The sequence below is a fragment of the Siphateles boraxobius genome, unplaced genomic scaffold (assembly GCF_051911475.1).
Source record: "Siphateles boraxobius isolate OS27281-9 unplaced genomic scaffold, OSU_SipBor_1 2, whole genome shotgun sequence".
Taxonomy (NCBI): domain Eukaryota; kingdom Metazoa; phylum Chordata; class Actinopteri; order Cypriniformes; family Leuciscidae; genus Siphateles; species Siphateles boraxobius.
Genome location: NW_027508810.1, coordinates 13,463,881 through 13,477,446, shown reverse-complemented (window position 1 = coordinate 13,477,446; position 13,566 = coordinate 13,463,881). Strand labels below are relative to the sequence as shown.

General features: G+C 40.6%; 1 protein-coding gene across 17 annotated transcripts in view; it reads right to left on the bottom strand.

Annotated features, from left to right (window-relative positions):
- Positions 1–117: 117 nt before the first annotated feature.
- Positions 118–13,566, bottom strand: part of ahnak (AHNAK nucleoprotein) — a 33,429-nt gene continuing 19,980 nt past the window's right edge. For 5 of the 17 annotated variants that reach the window (XM_077235989.1, XM_077235998.1, XM_077235995.1 and 2 more), the window contains one exon: positions 118–13,257. In XM_077235989.1, the coding sequence (XP_077092104.1) occupies positions 1,145–13,257 (12,113 nt within the window). In that variant the 3' untranslated portion in view covers positions 118–1,144. Of the gene's footprint in view, positions 13,561–13,566 lie in introns of all 17 variants that reach the window. The other 12 variants (XM_077235991.1, XM_077235999.1, XM_077235996.1 and 9 more) reach the window with 12 other exon arrangements.

Below are 13,566 nucleotides of genomic sequence, written 5' to 3'. Positions count from 1 at the left end.
TCAGTGATCTTAAATCCTGAAGTTAATGTCCCAACAAAACATTGTGAGGTTTACAGTTTTTTACATTATAATATATAGGATTTAAATGAAAAGAATAACATTCTCACCACAAGCATGTATTGATAGTTGATCACTTTATTTAAATTTTGCAACTCATACAAAAAAAAAAAAAAAAAAAAAAAGTGTTAAACTTGAAGCCTAAATGTCCCATTATTTACAAGGGCAATGCACATTTTATGCCTCATCAAAATATTAATGTTTAACCATTGGCATTAGATTTCCTGTAGTTATATCCCCACATGACAGCACATTTCATAAATTTAGTGAGAGGAAGAAAGAGAGCCAACTGGATGTAAAGAAATATGGAAGATATAACTAAAAAAATATATGCCTTAGAAACCATTAAAAATCAAAGCAAGTTGCAGCTTTTGTCAACTGCTACCTGTTGTGCATTTTAAAAAGATTCAATCAATCAATGGAAAAGACAGTCTTAGATATAAATACTTTAGAAGATTATAATCTCTGCGTAAATTCCATAATATCTGAAGTGTTATATTATTTGGGAGACAATGTTATGTTATCAAATGTATCTATTTTGAATCAATTTATTTACAGTTTGTACAGCCCTTAAACTTCATTGTGCTTACAAATTATATCAGGTTTATCATTGTTGTAATTAGTTATTTATTCGTGATGAGTACATATGATACATCACTAAATATATAAATGAAGTTGAAGTCATAAAATCCTTTCACATGTAACTACTGTAAAATCCTGCCTCTTGTGTGTAAATGTATCCAGACAATTTTAGAAAGGACAAGAGTTCCAAAACTTTCAAAGGTACAAAAATATAACAAGTTATCAGATGACAACTCAAAGCTAAATGCAGAACATTTTATATCAACTACACACATTGTTGGATTGGACATGAAATTCCTATCTACAAAACAAAGGAATTAAAATTACATAACAGATTTCTCTTATTTACAGTTAAATTGTGATTCAAAAAATATCAATGCCTGTAAAGAACATTTGTGGAAATTGAAGAAACAGTGCACTATTGTTTAAATGAAATACAGATTTACATGTAGTCAAGACTGACAAAAAAAAAATTGTGAATGTACTGTGTACACTAGTGTAAAAACTATTTCTTTGGCGAAACGGCTATTTCGAGTTGTGGAAACCGAAAACTACCCTTTGAACCACTATCACTACTAGATGACGACGACATTCTGGACTTCTTTAAAGGCTGAGCAACTCCTCCAGCACCCTCAATTCTAACCTCACTTTCATCTGTCACTTCATATGAACCTTTACTTTTTGAACTAAAACCTCCAATTGTAGCAAACTTCAACTTTCCTTTTTTGCTTTTAATCATTGTTTCTCCACCATCTATTGAAATGTTGCCACCCTCAGCCTGTAAGTGCTCTTCAGTAGAAGCAGGGAAAGCTAAACCTCCCTCATCACTTACAGAGGATGAGTGATGTCGTGATTTTTTGAAGAAATCAAGGGAGGCAGATTTACTCTTTGGTGAAACCTTAAATCCAGAGCTTCCCTCTACTGCCAACTTGCCACTTATCAATTCCCCAGAACTAAGACTTAACTCCTTAGACACATTTGCACCACCTTTAGTGGTAAGATCAGCATCTCCTCCCTCAACATAAAGATCAGCTGCACTGCCACCTTTAGATTTAGATTTGAAAAATTTTGGCATTTTGACTTTCATTTTTCCACCACTGCTTTTCACATCAGTGCTCTGCATTTCTAGACTTTGGGAACTAACTTTAACACCCGCAGCCAATTCACCTGAACCTACGTCTACGCCCATCTCTCTTCCTTCTACTTTAGGCAATGCAACACCAAACTTTGGTACTTTGATTTTAGGAAAGGTTACATTACCTTCTGGGTACCCAACCCCAGATAATGATGCATCTGGCTTCATGCCTAACCCACTTGCAGCCACTCCCTTTTGTCCCCTCACATTAAAGCCTGGTATTTCAATGCTCCCTTCTACTCCTTTTCGTTCAGTGAGATTTAAATCCGCATCTAAAGCCACACCATGGACATTTACAGACTGTACTGTCCCCTGTGTTTTTCCTTCCATATCAATTTTAACATTGCCTTTTCCATTAATGCCTGATCCTGCTACACTGATATCTGGCGAATGCAAGGTCTCCAATGTTCCACCTCTAACATTCAGTTCAGGAGTTTTTAATTTAGGCATTTTTATTTTCCCCCCTTTTGTTTTGAAATCTGGACTGTCCAAACTAGCATCTGGTGTCTGAATATCAGTTTTAAGGCTTGCAGATGGCAAATCAACATAAGATGATTTTATAGTTCCAGACGCAGATGAACTACCTTTAACTTTTGGAGATTTAATGTCAAATTCCACATCAGGAAAATGTAACTTTCCAAAAAAAGGTTTCTTTACTTTGGTTGACTTCAACTGTAAATCAGGTTCATTTGCCTCCAACTTGACAATTTCAGTCGTCATATCACCATCAACCGTTTTAGACTTCCCTTTGGTCAATTTGAATTTACCCTTTTTTCCTTTTACATCTATGTTCATATCAGGTCCTTCTAAACTACCATCAGCATCTGGAATATCTGCATCCAATTTTGGGCTCTTAACTCCAAGTGAAAATTTAGATTTCTTGGTTTTTGGAACCTTGATGTTAGCATCTGGTCCACTAATGTTGACATCACCTCTCGCTTTAATATCTTTTTCAGGTACTGAAAGACTGCCACCCGAAGACTTTATCCCGAAGTTGGGCCCTTTGAATTTTGGGAACTTAACATGTTTTAAACCCCCCTCAGGTCCCTCAATGTCAAGATCAGGAGCATTAACATCAATTTCAGGTCCTTTGATATCAAAATCAGCTTTTGGGAGATTGATGTCAACATCTGAACCCTCCAGTTTAGGGCCTTTCATTCCAAATGAAGGCATTTTGATTTTTGGCATCTTTATGCCACCCTCTGGGCCCTCTATATCAATATCAGGAGCATCAATATCCCATTTTGGAGCATTTATGTCACCTGTTATCTTTGGTCCAGACACATCCACATCACTCTTGAAGTTTGGGCCTTTTAAATTTAAGTTAACATCTGGCATAGAGATCTTTGGACCAGATGTGGAAGGCATTTTAAACTTGGGACCTTTGATTTTGCCCTCAGGTCCCTCAATGTCAAGATCAGGAGTTCTAATGTCCATTTTAGGTTTTTTAATATCAACATCTGCTTTTGGGAGATTAATGTCAACATCTGAGCCCTCCACTTTGGGACCTTTAAGTCCAAATGATGGCATTTTGATGTTCGGCATCTTAAAACCACCCTCAGGACCCTCGAGATCTGGGCCTTCAATTTGAACTTTTGGTGCTTTAATATCTCCTTCAATGTTTGGAATGGACATGTCAACATCACCTTTTAGTTTTGGACCTTTCAGATTGAAGTCAACATCTGGCATAGAAATCTTTGGGCCAGAGATAGATGGCATTTTGAATTTGGGGCCCTTGATTTTTCCCTCAGGTCCCTCAAAGTTAATATCAGGAGTTTTGATGTCAATTTCAGGTCCTTTAATATTAACATTTGCTTTTGGGATATTGGTGTCAACATCTGGGCCATCCAATTTAGGACCTTTAACTCCAAATGATGGCATTTTGAACTTTGGCATCTTAAAACCACCCTCAGGAGCCTCAAGGTCTGGGCCTTCAATTTCAACTTTTGGTACTTTAATATCTCCTTCCATTTTAGGAACGGACACATCAACATCCCCTTTTAGTTTTGGACCTTTCAAGTTGAAGTCTACATCTGGCATAGAGATCTTTGGACCAGACATAGAAGGCATTTTGAACTTGGGACCTTTTATTTTCCCTTCAGGTCCCTCGATGTCAAGATCAGGTCCTTCAAAATCAACATTTGCTTTTGGGAGATTGAGGTCAATATCTGGGCCCTCCACTTTAGGTCCTTTGAATCCAAATGATGGCATTTTGAATTTAGACATCTTCAAGCCACCTTCTGGGCCCTCTATATCAAAATCAGGACCTTCAATGTCCACTTTTGGAGCCTTTATGTCACCTGCAATTTTGGGTCCAGAGACATTCATATCACCCTTGACCTTTGGACTTTTCAAGTTTAAGTCAACATCTGGCATAGAGATCTTTGGACCAGACATAGATGGCATTTTGAACTTGGGACCTTTTATTTTCCCTTCAGGTCCCTCGATGTCAAGATCAGGTCCTTCAAAATCAACATTTGCTTTTGGGAGATTGACGTCAATATCTGGGCCCTCCACTTTAGGTCCTTTGAATCCAAATGATGGCATTTTGAATTTAGGCATCTTCAAGCCACCTTCTGGGCCCTCTATATCAAAATCAGGACCTTCAATGTCCACTTTTGGAGCCTTCATGTCACCTGCAATATTGGGTACAGAGACATTCATATCACCCTTGACCTTTGGACTTTTCAAGTTGAAGTCAACATCTGGCATAGAGATCTTTGGACCAGACATAGATGGCATTTTGAACTTGGGACCTTTTATTTTCCCTTCAGGTCCCTCGATGTCAAGATCAGGTCCTTCAAAATCAACATTCGCTTTTGGGAGATTGACGTCAATATCTGGGCCCTCCACTTTAGGTCCTTTGAATCCAAATGATGGCATTTTGAATTTAGGCATCTTCAAGCCCCCTTCTGGGCCCTCTATATCAAAATCAGGACCTTCAATGTCCACTTTTGGAGCCTTCATGTCACCTGCAACATTGGGTACAGAGACATTCATATCACCCTTGACCTTTGGACTTTTCAAGTTGAAGTCAACATCTGGCATAGAGATCTTTGGACCAGACATAGAAGGCATTTTGAACTTGGGCCCTTTTATTTTCCCTTCAGGTCCCTCGATGTCAAGATCAGGTCCTTCAAAATCAACATTTGCTTTTGGGAGATTGAGGTCAATATCTGGGCCCTCCACTTTAGGTCCTTTGAATCCAAATGACGGCATTTTGAATTTAGGCATCTTCAAACCACCTTCTGGGCCCTCTATATCAAAATCAGGACCTTCAATGTCCACTTTTGGAGCCTTTATGTCACCTGCAATTTTGGGACCAGAGACATTCATATCACCCTTGACCTTTGGACCTTTCAAGTTGAAGTCAACATCTGGCATAGAGATCTTTGGACCAGACATAGATGGCATTTTAAACTTGGGACCTTTTATTTTCCCTTCAGGTCCCTCAATGTCAAGATCAGGTCCTTCAACATCAACATTTGCTTTTGGGAGATTGAGGTCAACATCTGGGCCCTCCACTTTAGGTCCTTTGTATCCAAATGATGGCATTTTGAATTTAGGCATCTTCAAGCCACCTTCTGGGCCCTCTATATCAAAATCAGGACCTTCAATGTCCACTTTTGGAGCCTTTATGTCACCTGCAATCTTGGGTCCAGAGATATCCATATCACCCTTGACTTTTGGACTTTTCAAGTTGAAGTCTACGTCTGGCATATAGATCTTTGGACCAGACATAGAAGGCATTTTGAACTTGGGACCTTTTATTTTCCATTCAGGTCCCTCGATGTCAAGATCAGGTCCTTCAACAGCAATATTTGCTTTTGGGAGATTGAAGTCAACATCTGGGCCCTCCACTTTAGGTCCTTTGAATCCAAATGATGGCATTTTGAATTTAGGCATCTTCAAGCCACCTTCTGGGCCCTCTATATCCAAATCAGGACCTTCAATGTCCACTTTTGGAGCCTTTATGTCACCTGCAATCTTGGGTCCAGAGATATCCATATCACCCTTGACTTTTGGACTTTTCAAGTTGAAGTCTACATCTGGCATAGAGATCTTTGGACCAGACATAGAAGGCATTTTGAACTTGGGCCCTTTTATTTTCCCTTCAGGTCCCTCAATGTCAAGATCAGGTCCTTCAACATCAACATTTGCTTTTGGGAGATTGAGGTCAATATCTGGGCCCTCCACTTTAGGTCCTTTGAATCCAAATGATGGCATTTTGAATTTAGGCATCTTCAAGCCACCTTCTGGGCCCTCTATATCAAAATCAGGACCTTCAATGTCCAATGTTGGAGCCTTTATGTCACCTGCAATCTTGGGTCCAGAGATGTCCATATCACCCTTGACTTTTGGACTTTTCAAGTTGAAGTCTACATCTGGCATAGAGATCTTTGGACCAGACATAGAAGGCATTTTGAACTTGGGACCTTTTATTTTCCCTTCAGGTCCCTCGATGTCAAGATCAGGTCCTTCAACATCAATATTTGCTTTTGGGAGATTGAGGTCAACATCTGGGCCCTCCACTTTAGGTCCTTTTAATCCAAATGATGGCATTTTGAATTTAGGCATCTTCAAGCCACCTTCTGGGCCCTCTATATCAAAATCAGGACCTTCAATGTCCACTTTTGGAGCCTTTATGTCACCTGCAATCTTGGGTCCAGAGATATCCATATCACCCTTGACTTTTGGACTTTTCAAGTTGAAGTCTACATCTGGCATAGAGATCTTTGGACCAGACATAGAAGGCATTTTGAACTTGGGCCCTTTTATTTTTCCTTCAGGTCCCTCAAAATCAAGATCAGGTCCTTTAACATCAACATTTGCTTTTGGGAGACTGAGGTCAACATCTGGGCCCTCCACTTTAGGTCCTTTGAATCCAAATGATGGCATTTTGAATTTAGGCATCTTCAAGCTACCTTCTGGTCCCTCTATATCAAAATCAGGACCATCAATGTCCACTTTTGGAGCCTTTATGTCACCTGCAATCTTGGGTCCAGAGATATCCATATCACCCTTAACTTTTGGACCTTTCAAGTTGAAGTCTACATCTGGCATAGAAATATTTGGACCAGACATAGAAGGCATTTTGAACTTGGGACCTTTTATTTTCCCTTCAGGTCCCTCAATGTCAAGATCAGGAGTTTTGAAGTCAACATCCGGGCCCTCCATTTTAGGTCCTTTAAGTCCAAATGATGGCATTTTGATCTTTGGCATCTTCAAGCCACCTTCTGGGCCCTCTATATCAAAATCAGGACCTTCAATGTCCACTTTTGGAGCCTTAATGTCACCTGCAATCTTGGGTCCAGAGAAATCCATATCACCCTTGACTTTTGGACTTTTCAAGTTGAAGTCTACATCTGGCATAGAGATCTTTGGACCAGACATAGAAGGCATTTTGAACTTGGGACTTTTGATTTTTCCTTCAGGTCCCTCAATGTCTAGATCAGGGGTTTTGATGTCAATGTCTGGTGATTTAATATTGACATCACTACTAGGCACATTAATATCAATATCTCCTTTGGGTGACTTAAAACCAAATTTTGGCATTTTAAATTTTGGCATCTTGAACTTTGGCTTTTTCACATTTGTTTCCGGAATATTGACCTCAACATTAGGACCTTCAGGACCAGATACTGATGGCATCTTCAGTTTTGGGCCCTTGGTTTTTACTTCAGGTCCTTCAATGTCAAGCTCTGGGCCCTTGATATCTACTTCTGGAGCTTTAATGTCTCCTTTAACTTTTGGAACAGATAGATTAACATCACCTTTGAGTTTTGGACCTTTCAGGTTGAAGTCAACATCTGGCATAGAAATGTTTGGACCGGAGATTGACGGCATCTTGAATTTTGGGCCCTTGATTTTGCCCTCAGGTCCCTCAAGGTCAAGCTCTGCAGTTTTAATATCCATATCTGGTGCCTTAACCTCAATATCTGCTTTTGGGAGATTGATGTCAACATCTGGGCCCTCCACTTTAGGACCTTTAAGCCCAAATGATGGCATTTTGATCTTTGGCATCTTAAAACCACCTTCAGGACCCTCAAGGTCTGGGCCTTCAATTTCAACTTTTGGTCCTTTAATATCCCCTTCCAATTTTGGAACGGACACATCAACATCACCTTTTAGTTTTGGCCCTTTCAGGTTAAAGTCAACATCTGGCATTGACATTTTAGGACCAGAGATTGATGGCATCTTGAATTTGGGACCCTTGATTTTTCCCTCAGGTCCTTCAAAGTCTAGCTCTGGGCCCTTGATATCTACTTCTGGTGCTTTAATTTCTCCTTTAACTTTTGGAACTGATACATCAACATCTCCTTTCAGTTTTGGCCCTTTCAGGTTGAAATCAACATCTGGCAAGGAGATCTTTGGACCGGAGAGAGATGGCATCTTGAATTTGGGGCCCTTGATTTTTCCCTCAGGTCCCTCAATGTCAAGATCAGGAGTTTTGATGTCAATTTCAGGTCCTTTAACATCAACATCTGCTTTTGGGAGATTGATGTCAACATCTGGGCCCTCCACTTTAGGACCTTTAACTCCAAATGATGGCATTTTGAACTTTGGCATCTTAAAACCACCCTCAGGACCCTCAAGGTCTGGGCATTCAATTTCAACTTTTGGAGCTTTAATATCTCCTTCCACTTTTGGACTGGACAGATCAACATCACCTTTGAGTTTTGGGCCTTTCAGATTGAAGTCAACATCTGGCATAGAAATCTTTGGGCCAGACATAGATGGCATTTTGAATTTGGGGCCCTTGATTTTTCCCTCAGGACCCTCAATGTCAAGCTCTGGGCCCTTGATATCTACTTCTGGTGCTTTGATGTCACCTTTAACTTTTGGAACTGATACATCAACATCACCTTTCAGTTTTGGACCTTTCAGGTTGAAATCAACATCTGGCATAGAGATTTGTGGACCAGATATGGAAGGCATTTTGAATTTGGGACCTTTGATTTTCCCCTCGGGTCCCTCAATGTCAAGATCAGGAGTTTTGATGTCAAGTTCAGGTCTTTTAACATTAATATCTGCTTTTGGGAGATTGATGTCAAAATCTGGGCCCTCCACTTTAGGACCTTTGACTCCAAATGATGGCATTTTGAACTTTGGCATCTTAAAACCACCCTGATGACCCTCAAGGTCTGGGCCTTCAATTTCAACTTTTGGTGCTTTAATATCTCCTTCCAACATTGGAATGGACAAATCAACATCACCTTTGAGTTTTGGACCTTTCAGGTTGAAGTCAACATCTGGCATTGAGATCTTTGGACCAGACATAGAAGGCATTTTGAACTTGGGACCTTTTATTTTCCCTTCAGGTCCCTCAATGTCAAGATCAGGAGTTTGTATGTCAATTGCAGGTCCTTTAACATCAGCATCTGATTTTGGGATATTGATGTCAGCATCTGGGCCCTCCAGTTTAGGACCTTTAACTCCAAATGATGGCATTTTGATCTTTGGCATCTTAAAACCACCCTCAAGACCCTCTAGGTCTGGGCCTTCAATTTCAACTTTTGGTCCTTTAATATCTCCTTCCAATTTTGTAATAGACATATCAACATCACCTTTCAGTTTTGGCCCTTTCAGATTGAAGTCAACATCTGGCATAGAAATTTTTGGACCGGAGATTGATGGCATCTTGAATTTGGGGCCCTTGATTTTTCCCTCAGGTCCTTCAATGTCAAGCTCTGGGCCCTTGATATCTACTCCTGGTGTTTTAATGTCTCCTTTAATTTTTGGAACTGATACATCAACATCACCTTTCAGTTTTGGCCCTTTCAGGTTGAAGTCAACATCTGGCATGGAGATCTTTGGACCGGAGAGAGATGGCATCTTGAATTTGGGGCCTTTGATTTTTCCTTCAGGTCCCTCAATGTCAAGATCAGGAGTTTTGATGTCAATTTCAGGTCCTTTAACATTAACATTTGCTTTTGGGATATTGATGTCGACATCTGGGCCCTCCACTTTAGGACCTTTAACTCCAAATGAAGGCATTTTGAACTTTGGCATCTTAAAACCACCCTCGGGACCCTCAAGGTCTGGGCCTTCAATTTCAACTTTTGGTGTTTTAATATCTCCTTCCACTTTTGGAATGGACACATCAACATCACCTCTGAGTTTTGGGCCTTTCAGGTTGAAGTCAACATCTGGCATAGAAATCTTTGAGCCAGACATAGATGGCATTTTGAATTTGGGGCCCTTGATTTTTCCCTCAGGACCCTCAATGTCAAGCTCTGGGCCCTTGATATCAACTTCTGGTGCTTTGATGTCACCTTTAACTTTTGGAACTGATACATCAACATCACCTTTCAGTTTTGGCCCTTTCAGGTTGAAGTCAACATCTGGCATGGAGATCTTTGGACCAGAGAGAGATGGCGTCTTGAATTTGGGGCCCTTGATTTTTCCCTCAGGTCCCTCAATGTCAAGATCAGGAGTTTTGATGTCGACTTCAGGTCCTTTAACATTAACATTTCCTTTTGGGAGATTGATGTCAAAATCTGGGCCCTCCACTTTAGGACCTTTAACTCCAAATGAAGGCATTTTGAACTTTGGCATCTTAAAACCACCCTCAGGGTCTGGACCTTCAATTTCAACTTTTGGTGCTTTAATATCTCCTTCCACTTTTGGAATGGACACATTAACATCACCTTTGAGTGTTGGGCCTTTCAGGTTGAAGTCAACATCTGGCATAGAAATCATTGGGCCAGACATAGATGGCATTTTGAATTTGGGGCCCCTGATTTTTCCCTCAGAACCCTCAATGTCAAGCTCTGGGCCCTTGATATCTACTTCTGGTGCTTTGACGTCACATTTAACTTTTGGTACTGATACATCAACATCACCTTTCAGTTTTGGCCCTTTCAGGTTGAAGTCAACATCTGGCATGGAGATCTTTGGACCGGAGAGAGATGGCATCTTGAATTTGGGGCCCTTGATTTTTCCCTCAGGTCCCTCAATGTCAAGATCAGGAGTTTTTATGTCAATTTCAGGTCCTTTAACATCAACATTTGCTTTTGGGAGATTGATGTCAAAATCTGGGCCCTCCACTTTAGGACCTTTAACTCCAAATGATGGCATTTTGAACTTTGGCATCTTAAAACCACCCTGATGACCCTCAAGGTCTGGGCCTTCAATTTCCACTTTTGGTTCTTTAATATTTCCTTCCACTTTTGGAATGGACACATCAACATCACCTTTGAGTTTTGGACCTTTCAGGTTGAAGTCAACATCTGGCATAGAGATCTTTGGACCAGACATAGAAGGCATTTTGAACTTGGGACCTTTTATTTTTCCTTCAGGTCCTTCGATGTCTAGATCAGGAGTTGTGATGTCAATTTCAGGTCCTTTAACATCAACATTTGCTTTTGGAAGATTGATGTCAGCATCTGGTCCCTCCAGTTTAGGACCTTTAACTCCAAATGATGGCATTTTGAACTTTGGCATCTTAAAACCACCCTCGGGACCCTCAAGGTCTGGGCCTTCAATTTCCACTTTTGGTGCTTTAATATCTCCTTCCAATTTTGGAATGGACACATCAACATCACCTTTGAGTTTTGGGCCTTTCAGGTTAAAGTCAACATCTGGCATAGAAATCTTTGGGCCAGACATAGATGGCATTTTGAATTTGGGGCCCTTGATTTTTCCCTCAGGACCCTCAATGTCAAGCTCTGGGCCCTTGATATCTACTTCTGGTGCTTTGATGTCACCTTTAACTTTTGGAACTGATACATCAACATCACCTTTCAGTTTTGGACCTTTCAGGTTAAAATCAACATCTGGCATAGAGATTTTTGGACCAGATATGGAAGGCATTTTGAACTTGGGACCTTTGATTTTCCCATCGGGTCCCTCAATGTCAAGATCAGGAGTTTTGATGTCAATTTCAGGTCCTTTAACATCAAAATCTGCTTTTGGGAGATTGATATCAACATCTGGGCCCTCCACTTTAGGACCTTTAACTCCAAATGATGGCATTTTGAACTTTGGCATTTTAAAACCACCTTGATGACCATCAAGATCTGGGCCTTCGATTTCCACTTTTGGTCCTTTAATATCTCCTTCCAATTTTGGAACAGACACATCAACATCACCTTTGAGTTTAGGACCTTTCAGGTTGAAGTCAACATCTGGCATAGAGATCTTTGGACCAGATATAGATGGCATTTTGACCTTGGGTCCCTTGATTTTTCCCTCAGGCCCCTCAATGTTAAGATCAGGAGTTTTGATGTCAATTTCAGGTACTTTAATATCTGCTGTTGGGAGATTGATGTCAATATCTGGGCCCTCCAATTTAGGACCTTTAACTCCAAATGATGGCATTTTGAACTTTGGCATCTTAAAACCACCCTCAGGACCCTCAAGGTGTGGGCCTTCGATTTCCACTTTCGGTGCTTTAACATCTCCTTCCACTTTTGGAATGGACACATCAACATCACCTTTGAGTTTTGGGCCTTTCAGGTTGAAGTCAACATCTGGCATAGAGATCTTTGGACCAGACATAGAAGGCATTTTGAACTTGGGACCTTTTATTTTTCCTTCAGGTCCTTCGTTGTCTAGATCAGGAGTTGTGATGTCAATTTCAGGTCCTTTAACATCAACATTTGCTTTTGGAAGATTGATGTCAGCATCTGGTCCCTCCAGTTTAGGACCTTTAACTCCAAATGATGGCATTTTGAACTTTGGCATCTTAAAACCACCCTCGGGACCCTCAAGGTCTGGGCCTTCAATTTCCACTTTTGGTGCTTTAATATCTCCTTCCAATTTTGGAATGGACACATCAACATCACCTTTGAGTTTTGGGCCTTTCAGGTTAAAGTCAACATCTGGCATAGAAATCTTTGGGCCAGACATAGATGGCATTTTGAATTTGGGGCCCTTGATTTTTCCCTCAGGACCCTCAATGTCAAGCTCTGGGCCCTTGATATCTACTTCTGGTGCTTTGATGTCACCTTTAACTTTTGGAACTGATACATCAACATCACCTTTCAGTTTTGGACCTTTCAGGTTAAAATCAACATCTGGCATAGAGATTTTTGGACCAGATATGGAAGGCATTTTGAACTTGGGACCTTTGATTTTCCCATCGGGTCCCTCAATGTTAAGATCAGGAGTTTTGATGTCAATTTCAGGTCCTTTAACATCAAAATCTGCTTTTGGGAGATTGATATCAACATCTGGGCCCTCCACTTTAGGACCTTTAACTCCAAATGATGGCATTTTGAACTTTGGCATTTTAAAACCACCTTGATGACCATCAAGATCTGGACCTTCGATTTCCACTTTTGGTCCTTTAATATCTCCTTCCAATTTTGGAACAGACACATCAACATCACCTTTGAGTTTAGGACCTTTCAGGTTGAAGTCAACATCTGGCATAGAGATCTTTGGACCAGATATAGATGGCATTTTGACCTTGGGTCCCTTGATCTTTCCCTCAGGCCCCTCAATGTTAAGATCAGGAGTTTTGATGTCAATTTCAGGTACTTTAATATCTGCTGTTGGGAGATTGATGTCAATATCTGGGCCCTCCAATTTAGGACCTTTAACTCCAAATGATGGCATTTTGAACTTTGGCATCTTAAAACCACCCTCAGGACCCTCAAGGTCTGGGCCTTCGATTTCCACTTTCGGTGCTTTAACATCTCCTTCCACTTTTGGAACAGACACATCAACATCACCTTTGAGTTTTGGGCCTTTCAGGTTGAAGTCAACATCTGGCATAGAAATCTTTGGGCCAGACATAGATGGCATTTTGAACTTGGGACCTTTTATTTTTCCTTCAGGTCCCT